Source organism: Podarcis raffonei, chromosome 11 (assembly GCF_027172205.1).
Source record: "Podarcis raffonei isolate rPodRaf1 chromosome 11, rPodRaf1.pri, whole genome shotgun sequence".
Classification (NCBI taxonomy): domain Eukaryota; kingdom Metazoa; phylum Chordata; class Lepidosauria; order Squamata; family Lacertidae; genus Podarcis; species Podarcis raffonei.
The window spans coordinates 64,149,763-64,168,296 of NC_070612.1; the positions used below are offsets into that span (position 1 = coordinate 64,149,763).

The following is an 18,534-nucleotide window of genomic DNA, read 5'->3' on the forward strand; positions in this document are numbered from 1 at the left end:
TGGCAGGGGCCAATGTAAGTGTCCTACCCTAAATTTTGGTGTGAATGTTAAAACTACATAAACTCAGCATGATAAAGGATTTGGAAGAAAGTAATTCTTGACTGCCACATCAACTGTCTCTCATCTCCCATTTATGTTTTTGGTCATCCATCTGCACATGGCCATTGTAGACCACTTTTCATTCCAGATAGTGCTCCTAGAAATAATTTGTATGGCAAAATCATCTGTGAACAAAATAATGAACGCTTGAGTGGGCTTCATTCTTCAAATTTGTACAGATCCTAGGAAGGTTTTCATAAGATCAAATCATATGTGAAAACTTCAGCATACCTGTTCTTTCTGACACATGGCAGGCATAGCACTAGATCACATGAACTCCAAGGTGGGACAAGATTCATCTTCCATTCCATAGCTCTGCCTTTCCAGGAATGAAGCTTAACTGTGTTAGCAGGTTGCATACATTCACAACAGATAAGAATCAGAGACCTCCATTTTTCACTTGCTTTGCCTTTGAACATGAACTTCTCTTTCAAACAGAAATCCCTCAGTTCCTTCATATAGGAGAAATTGTTGATGGAGTGGACATGAGGGCTGAGGTCGGAGTTCTTACTCGGAACATCTTAATAAAGGGAGAGATGGAAGATTCCTGTTACACTGGCAAAGAGTGCCAGTTCTTCCATTTTGATACTTTTGGTGGACATATCCAGGTATGGACGGGGGGGGGCATGCATGTGGGGGTGCTAAATTGCTTCCTGTCATTGCCCCAGTAACTTTTGCTGATGCAGACTTTCCATGGTGATAATTCCCTTCCTGTTTTGAGATATAATATTTAAGTTGCCATATTTCAAAAAGTAAAGACCAGGACACTCCAAAGTTGTTGATCCAGGAGAAAGCACTGGCATGGACAGGAATTCTGCTTTTGAAATCCTGGTAGTGTCCAGGAAAATCCAGACGTATGGCAGTCCTATTACATGTACAAGTAAGGCTTTACACTGAATACAACTATGGCAGTCTTGCCTATAGCAGGGGTAGCCAATGTGGTGCCACTGGGGACGTGACCTGGAGCCTTACTCGTTTCAAAACTGTGCTCTGTTTATTACTCTTCAGTGTAATTGGATTTCCAATGTAATAGTTTTGATGCCGTTCTGTATTGTTGTGTGTTTATCTGGGGGGAAAGGGTGCTTTAAAGCTTGTAAATCACTGAACTGTTGTTGATCTGGGGGGCGGGGAATGAATTGTTAAACAATGAGATTATTTTTTGTGCTCTTCCAGATTCTGAAGAATTTCACCTCTGTTCACCTCTCTTACGTGGAACTCAGACAAATGGGTCAGCAGGTCCATGGAGCTTACCCTGTTCACTTCCACCGCTGTGAAGATGTGGACGAGAAAGGAGGGTACAACTACAGGACTTATGTAGAAGGCCTCTCAATTCATCACTGCTTCTCTAGATGTGTGACTGTTCATGCAACAAATGGCTTGCTGGTAATAGCAGTGCTCCTTTGCCTTCCCCTCTACTTCAAACTTCCTCTGTTATTGACCTCTTTGGATCATGCCATGCTAACCATGGTTAGTTGCAAACTTCTATTTGCAACTGTGGTTAGAAATGGTGTTGCAAACTGCCAGTGGTGCAGGCATAACACGAATCAAGGTTACAGCTGCAAAGGGAAGGGAGGAGAGTCTCTGGGGCACTCAGGATCACATGGCCATGGTTAGGAGATCGGGCAGTATTTCATCTGCACAAATCTCTGGATGTGGGTTTTTGGATTTATTACTGTGCTTATCTCTTTCAGTCCCTATGGATATTAGCGTTTGTGAGGAGGTTTCGTCCTAACTGTAGGATCTGATAAAGATGAATTGGGCAGTTTGTAATTGTTTACTTTTCTTCAGCAAAGAGGATGCACAGGTGTATGGAAGACACATTATCGCTTGGCCTAAGCGTCAGGATCATCTAGAAGCTTTTTAAATTTGATTGACTTGTCTTAAGTTTTGATGATAACACTAAGACCCACTTCAATGTTCTTGGCCCTGGGAACCTGGAATCATGAGATTGCCTTTCCATGTTATCAATTGCTTGTATGAAGTGTTGGCTAGATGATTTGATCAAGTGCTAACCATGTCATGGAAATGATATTGGGGAGTGGGACAGGGCTTTCCTAGCACATCAACCGAATAACATGCCACTGGCTTATGTGTCCCTATGAATACATGTGAAAATAGGGTTTAATGTTTTCATAAGGTTTTGTTTTGTTTTGGGAGTATGCTAGAATATTTTTTTATAATTTTTGAAATCTTCATTTTGCTCCTGAACCTCATGATTATTGTCAGCTATCTATCAACACATCTGGATAAAGTGATGTATGAGACATAATATATAAACATATCTGGCAAGAATTTGAAGCCTAAGTTCATCCTAAATTTCTGCATTTGTGGGCAGAAAATGTGTGTGGTTCATTATTCTGATTTAACTATTACATTGCTAACAGTGAAGTGTCTGTCCTACTGCAGCTGTGTCAAAATAGTGAAGATGTAATGCAGTTCTCAATATAGGCTTTTGGGAATGACATAAACTTTTATTTCTGCAGATAAAAGACACCATTGGATATGACACACTAGGTCATTGTTTTTTCCTGGAGGATGGCATTGAGCAGAGGAATACACTGTATCATAACTTAGGGCTAGTCACCAAACCAGGCACACTCCTTCCCACTGACAGGAACAGCACAATGTGCCTGGCCATGAAGGATCATGTCTATGGAGCCTATGAGCCAGTTCCAACCACAGACTGCATGTGAGTGACTGGCTAAATGATTGGGGGGGGGCTGGAATTTCAGGTGCTGATTATTTGATTGGTATTCTATACAGAGGTAATTTCTTTTCAATAAACCACCCACAGTCTGCGTACATGGCTTCAGTGCTGGTATGTTGAAGGAGGCACTGTTGTACAGTGGCTAGCCCTCTATGCTGAGCCATTGAAGACTTGGATTCAAATCAGTGCTGAGCAGTGTAATTCATTAGGCAACTTTAGGCTAGCCAAAGAGATTGATTTGACAGGTTTGTTGAAATATGAGCTTAGCTGAATATATATTGCAACATTTAGCCTGTCTGAAGTCCGTGTAATGCATCAGGAAAGGTAGTGGGACTAAGACTTAGTGGCTTGGATCCAGAGCTGCCATGCTCCAATTCTCAGGGCTCTCTTCCATTCACGGAATGGCTTTAATCCAGTGAAGGTTTCCACCGGTGGAAAGGAAGGTGATTTTTGTTGATTTCCCTTTTCCCTTGTAGCCATTTCCCATGCTGCTCCAGAGGGTCCCCCACTCTCCAGAGCACATTTGGAGAAACATTGGGGAGAATTGGTGAAAATCATTCTCCTCTACCTTTTCCCACCAGCAGGTGCATCCTGTGAGAGACATTCCACTCCTGAGATCTCAAGATCCAAGCCAAATATTCCTGTTTTAGGAAACAAAATGCATAGCGTTCCAAACGACAAAAGGCTATTAATGAAGAGATTGTGTTAAATACATCCTCTCTTCCACAGTTGATTCAGATAGTATGTGATTTTACTTCAGGGCCTTAAGTTTCAGTATAGGAAAGCTATATTTGAATTGTTTATCTACTCTTTTAAGCATTGTTGCTCAATCTGCAGAGATTCCCCCACCCCAGTAAAAATGAACGTTGCTTAAATTTGCAAGTTTACGCTCTTACTGGGAGCCAGTGTGGTGTAGTGGTTAAGAGCGGTAGTCTCGTAACCTGGGGAACCGGGTTCGCGTCTCCGCTCCTCCACATGCAGCTGCTGGGTGACCTTGGGCCAGTCACACTTCTCTGAAGTCTCTCAGCCTCACTCACCTCACAGAGTGTTTGTTGTGGGGGAGGAAGGGAAAGGAGAATGTGAGCCGCTTTGAGACTCCTGAAGGGGAGTGATAAGCAGGATATCAAATCCAAACTCCTCCTCCTCCTCCTCTTCTTCTTCTACTACTACTACTACTACTACTACTGTGAGACATAGGAGTATCTGTAGGACCTGCTGCTTACACTCTTTACATTTGTGTCACTTTGCAGGGCTGTTTCCACATTTTGGATTGCTCATCCCAACAATCACCTTATAAATAATGTGGCTGCCGGCTCTCAGGTGAGGCTCTTGGAGCACTGGGTTAACTAATTCTACAAAATGGAAGCATACTGGAAGCATATAACGTTCATTCATCTCCCTTTGTTTTCTTATCATAATGTCCTCATTTTTATATTTAATATGCATAAATGATGCACTGTTCAGAAAAGCTCATAAAACCTATATTATAAATCACGGGTTGGATTTGAACTAAGTTAGTTGAACCCAATTAGTTTCAGTGGTAATTAACAGGGCAGTCCTAACCCATGTCTTATTAAATTCAGTGGGGCATACTTCTAGGTAATTGGGATTAAGTTTGCAGCCTAAATTCAGCGAATTTAGCCTGGATCCATTTCCATGTATTTTGCTGAATAATATTTTTCACTTTGCAGACCTTTTTCTTCATGTACAAAGATGTTTAAAGAAGATTTGTTTTTATCTTTTACAAGCCAGTAAAACTGTGTTACTTCAAATGCATTGGAAAATCTCCCTATTCCAAAGAAAAAAATTACTTTTTGCAAATGAGAGGTTGTTAATTTAAGCATAAATCTCTGTGGTCTAACTGGTTGGATGTCTGTTTATTTTAAATGGTAGCTTAGTTTTAGGGTGCTGAGACCTAAATTGGTTAGATTTTATTTGAAAACTCAATTGACTCAATATTTTACTTACACAGGTAGAGTGCCGTACTATTCACTATGCAGTAAGAAACAATGAAATGAATCCATTGGAGCCTACAGAGAGGAGTTTATGGGGAGTTAGGGGAGGGGTAGTACCTCTGGTTGTGCTCCTTCTGGGGTAGTTGGTCCACTTTGTACGCCGCTTTCTGGCAGCTCCTGCAGCCAAGCTGGTGTCCAATGCATTGCTCTGCTTTCCTTTGGACCACATCAGTGAGGCTGAGAGGGGTCTTGGCATCTGGGCAGCCCAGGACCTCCAGACACACTGCCCAGGCTTGTGTCCCAGGAAGGCCACTTCAGTGCTGCTAACGGAGCAGTGTGACTTCACCCCCGGGGGGCACTCCATTGTCTCCCAAGGCAAGCAGATGCCAACAACTCTCAAGTAAGTAGGGGTAGGAGTGCAGCCTTAAATGTAATGAGAAATGTAAAGTGTATCAAGGAAAAGGAATAACACTTGTGTATTAGAATTCAGAATAAAGATGATTGTGGTGATAACTGCATTTTCCTTTAAAAGAAAAGAGTATTTATGAGTTACTATCAAACTAGATAGGGACGCGGGTGGCGCTGTGGGTAAAAGCCTCAGCACCTAGGGCTTGCCGATCGAAAGGTCGGCGGTTCGAATCCCCGCGGTGGGGTGCGCTCCCGTTGCTTGGTCCCAGCGCCTGCCAACCTAGCAGTTCGAAAGCACCCCCAGGTGCAAGTAGATAAATAGGGACCGCTTACTGGCGGGAAGGTAAACGGCGTTTCCGTGTGCTGCGCTGGCTCGCCAGATGCAGCTTTGTCACGCTGGCCACGTGACCCGGAAGTGTCTCCGGACAGCGCTGGCCCCTGGCCTCTTAAGTGAGATGGGCGCACAACCCCAGAGTCTGTCAAGACTGGCCCGTACGGGCAGGGGTACCTTTACCTTTACCTTTTATCAAACTAGATAATAAGTTTGGAGTCCCAGTAGTGATAATGTTTGTTTGGTATATGAGTTAAAAAGCAGAAGCTGTCTTTTATTGTCTGTCAGTTTAAAGACAGTTTGAAGGGTTGAATCAGAATTCAGGATGAAAAGACCAGATGTGAAGAGCTTATGCATGAACCAAGAGCGAGTGCTTTCATGCATGGGAGTTCATAGGTTAGTGGGGAGCACTGAAAATTTGGGTTGTATGTTAAGTCAAGCTTAACTATTTTGACATTTTGAGGTGTAAAATATATGGGGAAATCCAGGGAAGATTTGAAACTGATGAATAAATATTGTGAAGGTTTCAAAGAAGCTAGAGCTTTGCCCAGGGCGTTCTCTGCTGGGAATTTTCCAGGCTGGGTCTTAGGGGTACAGATAGTGTTTTCCACTCAGGCTGCAAGGCGACCCTGGAAAATCACCATGGAGACCTTTTGCAGCCACTCTTAGAGATGCACTGCTAGTTCTGGTTGTTTTTTTGCAGTGGCCTCTTTGCACCCCATGGTTATGGGTGCTTTTCTGTCCCCAGACTCTGTGTTTACAAATGGAAACAATTTCTGCACAGCCTCCTGGGCTGCAAATGACAAAGAGATTCATGCAGCCCAGGAAAAGTGTCTCTCACATGTGCAGCCAAGAAGGCTTCACTCTCAGGAAAGGAGGGGAAAGAACTAGGTGGCTTGATGGTTTAATTCAAGCAGACCACTGAGAGGGTTTCAGTGTGTGTGTATGGGTGTTGTTGTTGTTGTTGCTTGCTTGCTTGCTTGTTTACTTGATTGTTTGACTTGACTGGTTCACCATGCAAACCTTCACTTGCCGCAACTTGGACTGGACAAGGAGACATACTGCAAGGGCCAGGGAATTATTTGTTTGATCCTGTGCTGGAGAAGGAAAAAGCTTTCTGAATCTACTTTCCTCTGAAGGAGAAAACCTGTCAACAATCCTTTAAGAACTGATTTTTTAAAAAAATATTATTGCTTTCCTTGGCAACCCCAGGAAGAACAGTAGGAAATGAATTTTATAACAACAGCATGATATGAATGATATAAAAGTAGTTATTGTTAATGTTTTAAGATAAGACCATGAGAAGAGCCCTGCTGAGTCCTGCTTGTCCAACTTAGTCCAGCAGGAGTTTGTTGAATTAGGGGCCATCCCCGTATCCTGGGGTCGGCATTCAACAAAGTGCTGTGTGAAGAATTAATTCTTTTTGTCTGTCTTAATTATTTTTCTTGTTGGAACAGAAAGACCCCTCTCTCTACATCCTGTACAATTCTATAAAGCTTTTATAATGTTCCTCCTTACTTTCCTTTTTTTCCAAACCTGAAAGCCCTGATAGTTGTCACTTTCTGTAAAGGGAAGGTGATTCAGCCCCCTGATCATTTTTGATGCCTCTTTCTGCACTTCCCCAGCTCTTCGTGGTGGCTCTTGAGGGGTAGTTAACAGAACTTTAAGCTGTATTCCAGGTGTGTGTAAAAGTATTACTATACTAACTTTTTTAAAAAATCAATCTCTGGCATGGAATTCAATTTACTCAGTGAGCAACAGCTTAAGAGAACATTTTTACTGAGCTATTGACCACATTCTTAAGAGTTTTCTTAGTAACCACCAGTTGACACCCCATCAATGTGAAGTTGGGGGGGTGTCCCAATGTTCAACACTTGCTATTTTGTTGCCCATTCACCTATTTTGGAGAGATACTTTTTGAACTCATTGCACTATATTTTGGTTTTTACTACCCTAAATAATTTGCTAACATCTGTAGCTTGGGTCCCTTGTTGCTCACCCCTAATGCCAGAAAATTTATGAACAAGTTTAAAAACACTCACCAGTCCTTGGAGGACTGTAATTAGCTGGGAGTAAGAAGCATAATGTGCTTTCTAGGATTAGAAAGCACATTATGTAGTAGTAATTATGATTATGTTGCCGTGTTCCTATCCAAACGGATCCATGACTTGTTACGAAAAAGCAGCAATGCAGAAGCGAGCTCCAGGTGGCTGGAATGGTAAACAGGAAGCTGATGTTATTGGATTGTACCGTGGGAACCAGGGACAGTCTGTAAAGTGCTCTGAGTGCCGGATGTTAGCTCAGAGTGGCACATGACCCTGTACTGGAAGTACATGGGTGGAGTTTTCCTCTCTCTGCAGTTGGAATCAGAGTGTACAGACGTGTTTCTCTGTACTGCTGAAAGACAGAAATAAAGACATGTAGATACATTTCTGTCTGTCTCTTTCCCCCCCCCTGGGAATGGAGGAGGGGGAGGAGTGGTGTGTTCTTCTTCACGTTGAGGAGAATCGCCGATTGGAGACCTCCCTTGATCTTGCTGGGAGTCGCAGACAGGAGGTCATAAGGATTCAAGCCGGGCACCTGGAGGGTGGCCAAATACCTCTGGACTAAGCTAAGCTCTGCTGGCTTGAATTCCGACATCTGGTAGCAGACCGATGGATATCTGATCTATGAGAATCTGCATGAGAGGTGAGAGGTCGATGAATCGTTGCCATCCTCTGCACCTAAGGGGATAAAGAATTGCGTCTGCCTGCAGCCAGAGGCTAAACAGAACAGACAGCTGGACACCGAGAGGAGTGTGTTTCAAGGCAACGGAGCCCCAAAAAGGTATGCTGCATTTCGGGCTAGAGAGAAAAGTGAACGCAGAAAGGTTTAATTCTCTGGTTCACAAGAAAGAGCTGCGTTTGAAAAAAACAAGCTCTGAAAGAAAGGCTTGCATACCAGGAATTCCTGTGGTGAGATAAGGAATCCCGTCCTGAGCAGGTTGCTAGGCAACTACCGCAAGTACTTAGAAAGTTACTGAATGGCTGGGAAAGAGCCTGGGAAGTGGAATTGTTTTGAATTCTGCGCAGCATGTGCAAGGTTTTTGAATACAGCCCAAAGGTTTGCCTGCCTGTAAAAAGCAGTAAACAGCCGAGAGACTTTTGGAGTTTACTGGCGTGAAAGTGAAAGCTGGCTTGAGATTGAGTGTAAAGCCAACCCTTGGATTCAGCATGGATGCCAAGAAGGGGGGAGTGCCCCTGAGTGCCGTGGTTCAGGATGAACACAGCCGGCATGCTGCACTGGAAGTAAAGGACAGGGGGAGGGAGGAACGGAGTTCTAATTCCCCCACCGATGAGGCTACTGGAAAGGATGCTGTAGCCTTGAATGTTGTCCAGTGTTACAGTTGTGGACAGGCTGGGCATCTTCAGCGGAACTGTAAGAAGCCACGTCAGCCAAAAGGAGCGAAGGGCCGCTCAGCAAAGCCTGAGGCGTCAGGCAAAGGTCACACCAAGACTTCGGTGAGACCTGGAAAGGCATTGATGGCGAAAGGAACCACGCCAGATGTTGGGAACGCGTTTATTATCGACACTGCAGCGACGGTTCATATGTCCCCACACAGAGGACTCTTTTCAACGTTTAAGAAGCAAAGCTTCACTGTGACACAGGCCAACGGTCAGGAGCTGGAAGCGACCGGAAAAGGGACTGTCTATCATAAGAGTCTGAACTTGACAATAAACAATGTTTACTTGGTTCCTGAATTGAAGTTCAATCTGCTGAGTGTTTCGCAGATTGCAAAGAGAGGACTGAGACTGTCCTACGATGCTGAGAGCTGCGAGATCTACAAAGACGGAGAGTTATATCTTTCTGCCAAACAGAAGGATGGACTATATTTGTTGACTTTTGCACAAAGTGATTACATGGAATGTAATTCATCTGTGTCTAACCTAGTTTCTCTTGCAGGTGTGAGCAAGAAGAAGACCGGAGTCAACAGAGCATTTCAGCGGGTGTATGCTGATGTGATTGGTCCTCTAGAACCATCTAGAGGCAATGCAAGATATTATCTTGTGTGTGTGGATCATTTCTCTAACTATGTCTGGGTTTATGTGTTGAGAAAGCCACAGGAAGCCTTGGAGAGGTTTCAGGAGTTTTGTGACAAAGTTAAGAGTATGCATGATGCTAACATTGATTGTCTATTCACAGAGTTTATTTATCACCTCTTGTTTCCAGGATGCTGGCATATGGTACATATTTCACAAAGTGCCTACAGGAGAGTCTCATGGGTTGTTTCCTGAAACCAAAGCTGAACTAACACCACTAGGAATTTTCTATAACAACAAGGTGCACTCCAACTTTAAGGTAAATAATTCTTCAAATGAACTGAAGAATTATGTATGATTTCTAGTCTAAAGTACCGTATTTTTCTCTCTATAAGGCGCACCTGACCATAAGGGGCACCTAGTTTTTAGAGGAGGAAAACAAGGAAAAAAATATTCTGAATCAAATGTTTTTGGAGAGGAGTTTTAAGTGGGGAGGGAAGAAAAAACACTGAAGGGACAAGGAGCACGCGTGGGGCGTGTGGAGAAGGAGGTGGCTAACGATGCAGGAGAGGGGTTTAGGGGGAGGGAGGAAAAGAAGGCAAAAGTTCTCTCCCCCCCGTGCCCAAGTCATCCCCTCCCCTCTCGCCCTCACCTGCATGTTTTCTGGCTGCCTGCGCGTCCATGGCATGCTTCCCTGGACACAGCACCGGAGAGGAGGAGGCGGAAGCTGAGCCGGGTGGGCTGCAGCCTGCGCGCAGTGTGGCTAGGAAGGAATTAGCAGGAAGGACGCGATCCTTTCCCCTCTGCTTGCCGCGAAGGCAGGGGGTTTCCCTGCTCTTTGTTGTGTTTGTCTGCCACCAGTCTCTTTCCTTAGTGTGTCTGCTTACTGCGAGGTGATGCTGCCACAGCTGGCGCTGAGCAACGGAAGGGGAAAGGATCATGTCCGCCTGCTAATTCCTTCCTAGCCGCCGTCACCTCGCAGCAAGTAGACACGCTGAGCAAGGGGAATGGGCCATCACTGGCCCGATCCGAGCAAACACAGCAACCGAAAACACAAGAGGGCGGGCAGTAAGACCCTGAGGGAGAGGGCAGGAAAGGAATTCACTGTAGCTGTGTGCTCCCTGCCAGAAAGGGACAAGAGCAAAAGGCGGGGAGCAGCGGCTGACTTTAACCGCCCAGTTAAAACTGTACGCGGTGGGGAGCGCAAAACAAAATAGGAGTGGCAATTGAATCCTTAGGAAGGTGCTACAATAATTAGGCAAGGGGAACAGGGCTGATGAACAAACGGTAGCCTTGGGATGCCGTACAGATTGAGAGGCTCCACACACAAGGACACTCAAAACGCCCCCTTTAACCACGCGCTCTCCAGTGCAGCAACACGACTCACACTCCTCCACACACACACCAAAATATTCCCAATACAGGAACCCCAGCAGCCTCCTCATGCAGCCTTCCCTCCTCCGTGACACACGATCCGATTTTCGCCCCTGCACTCTGGCGATTCAGCTCCAGGGACCACACATTCGCTCCATAAGATGCCCAGACATTTTCCCTTACTTTTTAGGAGGAAAAAAGTGCATCTTATGGAGCGAAAAATACGGTAATTGCAAATGATGATGATGAATATCATTTACCGTACTTTTCCATGTATAACATGCCCTTGTGTATAACACACACACCCCGCCAATGTTGGGGGACTCAAAATTAAGAAAAGGGGGGATTCCCCAAGTTCTTGAGCTTTTGGGGGGGCATAGTTGTTGGGCTTTTTTATGTGGAAATGCAAAAAGTCACTCACCCGCCAGACTGACAACGCTGCTTGCGCATGTAGACAAAGCAACCTATCCTCTTTCCCATCGCTGAAAAAGCCAATTGCCGCAGCGACAGCCAATCAACAACAGCCCTTTCAGCAGCCACCAATAACAATCTCCAACTCGTGGCAGCAACCAATCCCATGTCCCACAATGCACTACCCATGTATAAGAAGACCCCTAATTTTGAACATGATTTTTAAATTTTAAAAAATAGGCTTATACATGGAAAAGTATGGTAATTTTTTACATTTCTGTACTGCCCTTCATCTGAGGATCACAGGGTGGTTTACAATATAAAAACACAAAAATGCATACCATAGTAACAAACAAAACCAATAACCTCCTCCCTGACGCCCTCTCCCCAAATTTCAGACAGACCCATCTTTTCTCAGGATTCGTGGCCAGATAGACATTCTGAGCATCTCCAAAGAGCCCAGCAAAATCATACTACTTGACTACATTCAGAAATTGACTATGATGAATTGCCTCATTGGAATGAACTTGACATTGCCATAATTTTTCATATTCTTGTCATCTTTCCAATTGGTTTTTGATGTCCTTCCAACATTTTCTTAGTGTTCTTCCAACACCAGCCAAGCCAAAGGAAAGGCTTCATATTATTGTGGACATGCTAGGTAGGTTCTGCAAATAGAAAGAATGCATGCTGGCATTGTCCAGTTCATTGTCCTGGAGTCCTAGAATTTTAGCTGAAAACACATTCCAAGTCTTAGGTGTGGTAACACGAACTCTTCACTTCCGTGAGATGGCTGCTTGAGAAGAAGATGGCATTTTACTGGCTATGACCTAGGATAGTATAGTGGGTGGAATATTCTGATATGTTCAGTTTCTAATGCAGGAGACAAGACTCTCCTGATTTCTTTCAGTCTGTGAAAGCTTCAAGAATATGTTCCCAGGCACTTTTTCCTTCTCATATTAGCTGTTGTAATTAAGAACTGCAAGACTATAAACACCATACTGGTTATAAAGTTATTTGTATCTTTTTATTATTGCAGGCTGGATTGTTCATTGATAAAGGTGTGAAAACTACCAATGCAAGTGCTGATGATAAAAGGGAGTATCTGTGTTTGGACAATAACGCAAGGTAGAACATACTATGTGGAAGGAAATGATTGAGGATTAAATACAGGAGTGTTATTTTTGTTTTCCAGAATTTGCAAACCCTAGCTTAATGCACATGGAATGCCTTAATGTAGTTGTGCACATGTTTTGGCTGCTGAATCCACAATTTTTGCAGCCTTATTAATCATCTGGATAGTGAAACACTTCCAGTTGTTACTCCCCCACCCCCCAAAGGCTACCACTGAAGTGCAAGCATGTTGTTGCTACCTCACTGTTTCATTCAGTTCTGCCTGTTCCTGTTTGTTGAATTGCGGTCCATGGGCACACTTACTATTGGGGTGTATAGAGAAGGGTTGGTCAGTCTCCCAATTACCATTACCACTGCTCTACCTGTGCACAGCCCTCTGCGTAGATAGAAGCATTCCAAACACCACTGCATTTTGTGTTCTAGAATTTTGTGTTCTAGAATTTCCACACTCTCATAAATAAAAGGGAGGAAAGCTTCAGCAATAAATTCCCTCCAGGACTGAAGCATCTGCATCTGTGGGTATGTTGTCCTTTTCCAGTATGAGATTACTGGGGATTGCTTTATGCTATGGAAATTAGGTTTTGCTTAGTGACAAAGACCCTTGGAGTTCAAAAGTAAAGCCTGTTTCTTTTTTGCAGTATGTGTGTGTGCTTGAGCTGATTTTTTGTAAACATTTGTGTGAGGTGCTGTCGTTTTTATACTGATGTACGCAGAATTGCAGGTGTGCAGGTCCATTCACATCCCCTCCCTTCTTTTTCAAGGTTTCGACCACATCAAGATGCAGATCCTGCAAAGCCCCGAGTTGCAGCTCTCATAGACAGGCTAATAGCTTATAAAAATAATGACCATGGAGCTTGGGTCAGAGGAGGGGAAATCATTATTCAGAACTCTGGGTAGGTTGCCCTTCAGCAAATACCTACACATTGTTAAAGTAAATAAAACAGCTATCTTGAACAGACTTGCACAAGGTGACTGTACAGGTAAAACTTTGTCCTGCCAATTTCTGGAAATGTAAACTATCGTCATTTTCACCTATCTGGATTGGGGCTTTAGGTTTAGGTTATTGGTGTTTTTCCTGAAATAATTGGTTGTTTTTTTCTCTTCTAGCTTTGCTGACAATGGAATAGGCTTAACCTTTGCCAGGTTAGTGCTGTTTCATTTTTACTACTTCTGTATTAGTCTGTCTCCTTTGAAGTTTTAAATGTCAAATCAGAAAACAGATCCTAACAAGTCTCTGCCTAAGTTATTGTTGGACTCCAGGTCAGAGGCAACGCTGCCCTGCTGGCTTTCGCAGATAGCTTCAGTAGTTTTTAGCTGCTGTGTTGCACAGGTAGAGAATATTCTGTTCAGGTTCTTAAATAAGTAAGGTTGTAGTTGAAAGTATTATTATTATTATTATTATTATTATTATTATTATTATTATTTGTAGTGATGGAAGCTTCCCAAGTGATGAAGGCTCCAGCCAGGATGTATCAGACTCTTTGTTTGTTGGTGAAAGCAATAATTATGGCAATTCAGGCGGCCAAAACAAATACTGGGGCACTGGAGGAATAAACAATAAAAATCGTACTTTGCCTAGAAACCGGTAAGCATACAGTGCCTGAAACAGAGTGATGTTTCCAGGGGCGCAGCTCTCATTACCCTCCCTGTGAGAAACTCTACAAATATCTTACTATAAATTTCTGACTTGAAGTTGGGTTTCTCCAGCTCTCTTCTTTTTATTTTTGGCACATGCCAGCTCCCCTTGCCTTCTTAGTAACACAGGCCCGCCATCCTGTCCAAGCACATTCATGTCTTGAGAGATCCTTCTGGATCCCATCTTCTTCCCATTGACTTGCTCCTGAACCTTCTTGTTAGAGCAGACATGCACTTACGCACTGGGACATTCAGGTGGGCAGGCCTCCAAGTAATGCTCTTTTAAATTACCTTTTGTGTTTCACAACTCCTGCAGTTTTTCTTACACAGTGTTTGCATTTCTGTTAAAGGAGATGAAAGAGCTCTAGTGACCTTTTAGGGAAAATGTTTGTTCAGCTTTGGGAATGCCAGTTTGACTCCGCTTCGCATTCCTGTCAGTAAAAGAGTCTGGATCTCTTGCTGACCTTGCAGGAGACCTGCTTGCTTAAAAAAAGAATATTTGCTGTCTCCTAGAATGAGAGCTTCATGTCAAGGTGCAAGTAGAACCACATACACGAGAGAGTTGATGTGGAGGGAGTCAGTTTAAGTCTGCTGGCAGCCGTCAGTGGCAATTGGACAATGAGCATTTGTGACCAGTTTCCTAAGCTGCTTGCAAATAAAGTCCTTTGGAGGCTTGGGCACTCTAATTAACAGTATTAACAAGTTTTAGGCTTACCATGCTGGTCTGAATGATAGGCTAGAAATGAGCAAGATCAAAGTGCAAAAGTTGGACTATTGCACAAAATCTACCTGCTAATTGGTACCTCTTCAATACTTTCCTCCACTTTCCTATTTAACCAGCTGCAGGGGATTCAGCTGACTGCAGATGCCCTTAGGATAATTAGAGCAGAAAGAATAAGGTTGGAGTTCATAAATTCCTGTATTTAAATAAGGATCATTAGAGATACACTCACTTTAAAAAAAGGCTGAGTGCTGAGCCCTTGAGATAGAGTAGAAATAGGAGTTATATTAATTGGGTGTGGATATGGCCAGAATAAGCATGCATTGCTTGCAATTAGAACCTTAAAAAATCACAAATACTGTCTCAGCATTGCATTTAAATTCAAAAAATTGCTATAATTTTAAGGCTATGTTAGTATCTTTTAGCCACGAATATTTTATATATACAGCTTAATCCTATGCATGTTTACTCAGAAGTAACTCTCACTGTGTTGGGTGGAGTGCCATGGATATTGTCTGCCTAGTCATATCTAATTAAAGAAGTGTAATTGGCTGCTGCAGGCAAAAAGGGGTCTCTAAATATGTACCTATCTACTTTTAACAGGACCTATCCCATCAGAGGCTTTCAGATTTACGATGGACCTATACGTCTCTCCAAGTGCACATTCAACAATTTTGTGCCAACTCCAGATAGATTCACTAGTGCAATTGGGTTCCTAATGAAAAACACCTGGCAAATTACCCCCCAAAACAATATTTCTCTGGTGAAGTTTGGTGAACAGGTAAATTTTCAGCTGCTTTTCCCAAATGGGTAAAGGATGACTGAGCAATGTTTGGTGGAAATGCAGGGTACAACAAACAAATATTTATTGATAAAAGATTATTGCCATAAAATTAATGTTGCTCTTGTCTTTTAAGGTTTCTCTGAAAGTCTTTTTCGGTAAACCTGGGCCTTGGTTTGAAGAGGCTGATCTGGATGGCGACAAGAACTCAATATTTCATGATGTTGATGGATCTGTGACTGGCTACAAGGACACCTATGTTGGCAGAATGGATAACTACCTGATTCGACATCCTGACTGTGTTAATCTCACCAGGTGGAATGGTGTGCTCTGCAGTGGAACCTTTGCTCAGGTTAAAGAGAGGCCATTGTTAATATGCATAAAACTTGAGCAGCTGATGTTACTGTTTACCCATTTCTTCCAATTTTTATAAAAGTTATAGTATAATTCTTTATGTCAAGGGATGGGCAGTCTCCCCCCCCCCTTTGTCTTTGTATACTATCTTAGTTTCATGATGTTAGCTGCCCTGAGCCCGGCTCTGGCTGGGGAGGGGAGGGTACAAATAAAAAGATTGATTGATTGATTGATTGATTGGTCGGTCTGTCTGTCTGTCTGTCTGTCTGTCTGTCTGTCAGAGAGGTGGGCCGGACCAGAAGCAAAAATGGCTGAGGGCTGTGTCCCTGTTTCTGTTTCTCTTTCTGCCTCTGCCCTTTCCCTTCTTTTCCTTTTGTTGCTTATATGTGCATTAAATTAGACCAAGGGTCACATGACATCAGACTGAGGGCAGCCTGTGGTACTTGGGCCCCAGCTTGTCATTTCTGATTTACATCCTTATTGATATTCAAAGCTCAGCCTACTGAATGGGTTCTCTCTTTCACACTCATACACCATCTCCCTGCTCCCAAATTGTCCGCTGTTTTTAAAACAATGAATAGGAAGAGGGCAAACATTTTCATCAAGTGCAGGATTAGATGTATGAAGACAGAACCAGCACTCACAGAGAAAAAAGACTTCCTTTATCATATTTGCACAGCTTAGAGGCGGGAACCTCTGAACTCCATTCTTTGTTATCATTTCATACAAATACTGAAAAAGGTATTGGGCAAGTCACTTTATTTTATTCTTTTACTTTAGCTCTTGGTCTGTGATAAAGTACTTCCTTTATTTAAAAAAAACTGTAGAACTACTATGGTTCCATATAAAGAGTACAGTGTTGTTGTTTAGTCATTTAGTCGTGTCCGACTCTTCATGACCCCATGAACCAGAGCATGCCAGGCACTCCTGTCTTCCACTGCCTTCCACTCCCTTCTCCTTGTGCCCTCAATCTTTCCCAACATCAGGGTCTTTTCCAGGGACTCCTCTCTTCTCATGAGGTGGCCAAAGTATTGGAGCCTCAGCTTCAGGATCTGTCCTTCCAGTGAGCACTCGGGGCTGATTTCCTTAAGAATGGAGAGGTTTGATCTTCTTGCAGTCCATGGGACTCTCAAGAGTCTCCTCCAACACCATAATTCAAAAGCATCAATTCTTTGGCGATCAGCCTTCTTTATGGTCCAGCTCTCACTTTCATACATCACTACTGGGAAAACCATAGCTTTAACTATACGGAGCTTTGTTGGCAAGGTGATGTCTCTGCTTTTGAAGATGCTGTCTAGGTTTGTCATTGCTTTCCTCCCAAGAAGCAGACGTCTCTTAATTTCGTGGCTGCTGTCACCATCTGAATTGATCATGGAGCCCAAGAAAGTAAAATCTCTCACTGCCTCCATTTCTTCCCCTTCTCTTTGTCAGGAGGTTATGGGACCAGTGGCCATGATCTTAGTTTTTTTGATGTTGAGCTTCAGATCATATTTTGCGCTCTCCTCTTTCATCCTTATTAAAAGGTTCTTTAATTCCTCCTCACTTTCTGCCATCAAGGTTGTGCCATCTGCATATCTGAGGTTGTTGATATTTCTTCCGGCGATCTTAATTCCGGCTTGGGATTCATCCAGCCCAGCCTTTCGCATGATGAATTCTGCATATAAGTTAAATAAGCAGGGAGACAATATACAGCCTTGCCATACTCCTTTCCCAATTTTGAACCAATCAGTTGTTCCATATCCAGTTCTAACTGTAGCTTCTTGTCCCACATAGAGATTTCTCAGGAGACAGATGAGGTGATCAGGCACTCCCATTTCTTTAAGAACTTGCCATAGTTTGCTGTGGTCGACACAGTCAAAGGCTTTTGCATAGTCTATGAAGCAGAAGTAGATGTCTTCCCCCCAATTCCTGGAAGAGGTTTTGTTTCTACCTGCTCTGTCCAGGCAGTCATGTCTTGGGGGATCCAACAAGTCTCCTTCTCCACTTCCTATTTAACACTAGCCATAGCTTGTCATCATAGCAAACTTTTATTACTATTATTGAAGGGGATGGTGTAACAGCGGCCAATACCACCAAACGATGGTTTCTGATCTTGGTTTCCAACTGAGGTCTCGTATGAGCAGAGGGACTTTATCAAAACTTTCCATTAAGTATGTCATGTAATCCAGTGGTAAACAACCATTTTTTTCTTAATTCAAAGTTTTTGTTATCCAAATATATTTAGATATCCTCTAGGCCATCCAAACAACTGAGAGCTGGACTGTTTGCAACTGATGTGGTATAATCTATCCTAGTTTTTACATATTTATTCTGTTTTGATAACTGTTAGGTGTACATTCAGACACGGAATCCACAGAATCTTACCATGACCATGGTGCGAGATGAATACCCTTCCAGTCCTCTGGTACTGAGAGGGATTAATAATCAGAAAGCTGACTACCAGCAGTACCAGCCTGTCGTGATGCTTCAGAAGGGCTACACAATACATTGGAATGGACAAGCCCCACAAACAACATTTCTGTACCTCATTAACTTCAACAAGTAGGTTGCCTTTCAATGTCCAGTTTTGTTTAAAAATGCAGATATATTCCATGAACTCTCATCT

At 43.2% G+C, this 18,534-nt stretch overlaps 1 protein-coding gene across 2 annotated transcripts in view; it reads left to right on the plus strand.

The window, feature by feature from the left end:
* The window catches only part of CEMIP2 (cell migration inducing hyaluronidase 2), a 66,818-nt gene that overhangs the window by 35,177 nt on the left and 13,107 nt on the right, over positions 1-18,534 (plus strand). For both annotated transcript variants that reach the window (XM_053407781.1, XM_053407782.1), the window contains exons 7-18: positions 538-707; positions 1,273-1,482; positions 2,583-2,788; positions 4,057-4,126; positions 9,710-9,838; positions 12,344-12,432; positions 13,200-13,331; positions 13,546-13,581; positions 13,868-14,023; positions 15,398-15,575; positions 15,712-15,927; positions 18,259-18,470. In XM_053407781.1, the coding sequence (XP_053263756.1) occupies positions 538-707; positions 1,273-1,482; positions 2,583-2,788; positions 4,057-4,126; positions 9,710-9,838; positions 12,344-12,432; positions 13,200-13,331; positions 13,546-13,581; positions 13,868-14,023; positions 15,398-15,575; positions 15,712-15,927; positions 18,259-18,470 (1,804 nt within the window). The remainder of the gene's footprint in view (positions 1-537; positions 708-1,272; positions 1,483-2,582; positions 2,789-4,056; positions 4,127-9,709; positions 9,839-12,343; positions 12,433-13,199; positions 13,332-13,545; positions 13,582-13,867; positions 14,024-15,397; positions 15,576-15,711; positions 15,928-18,258; positions 18,471-18,534) is intronic.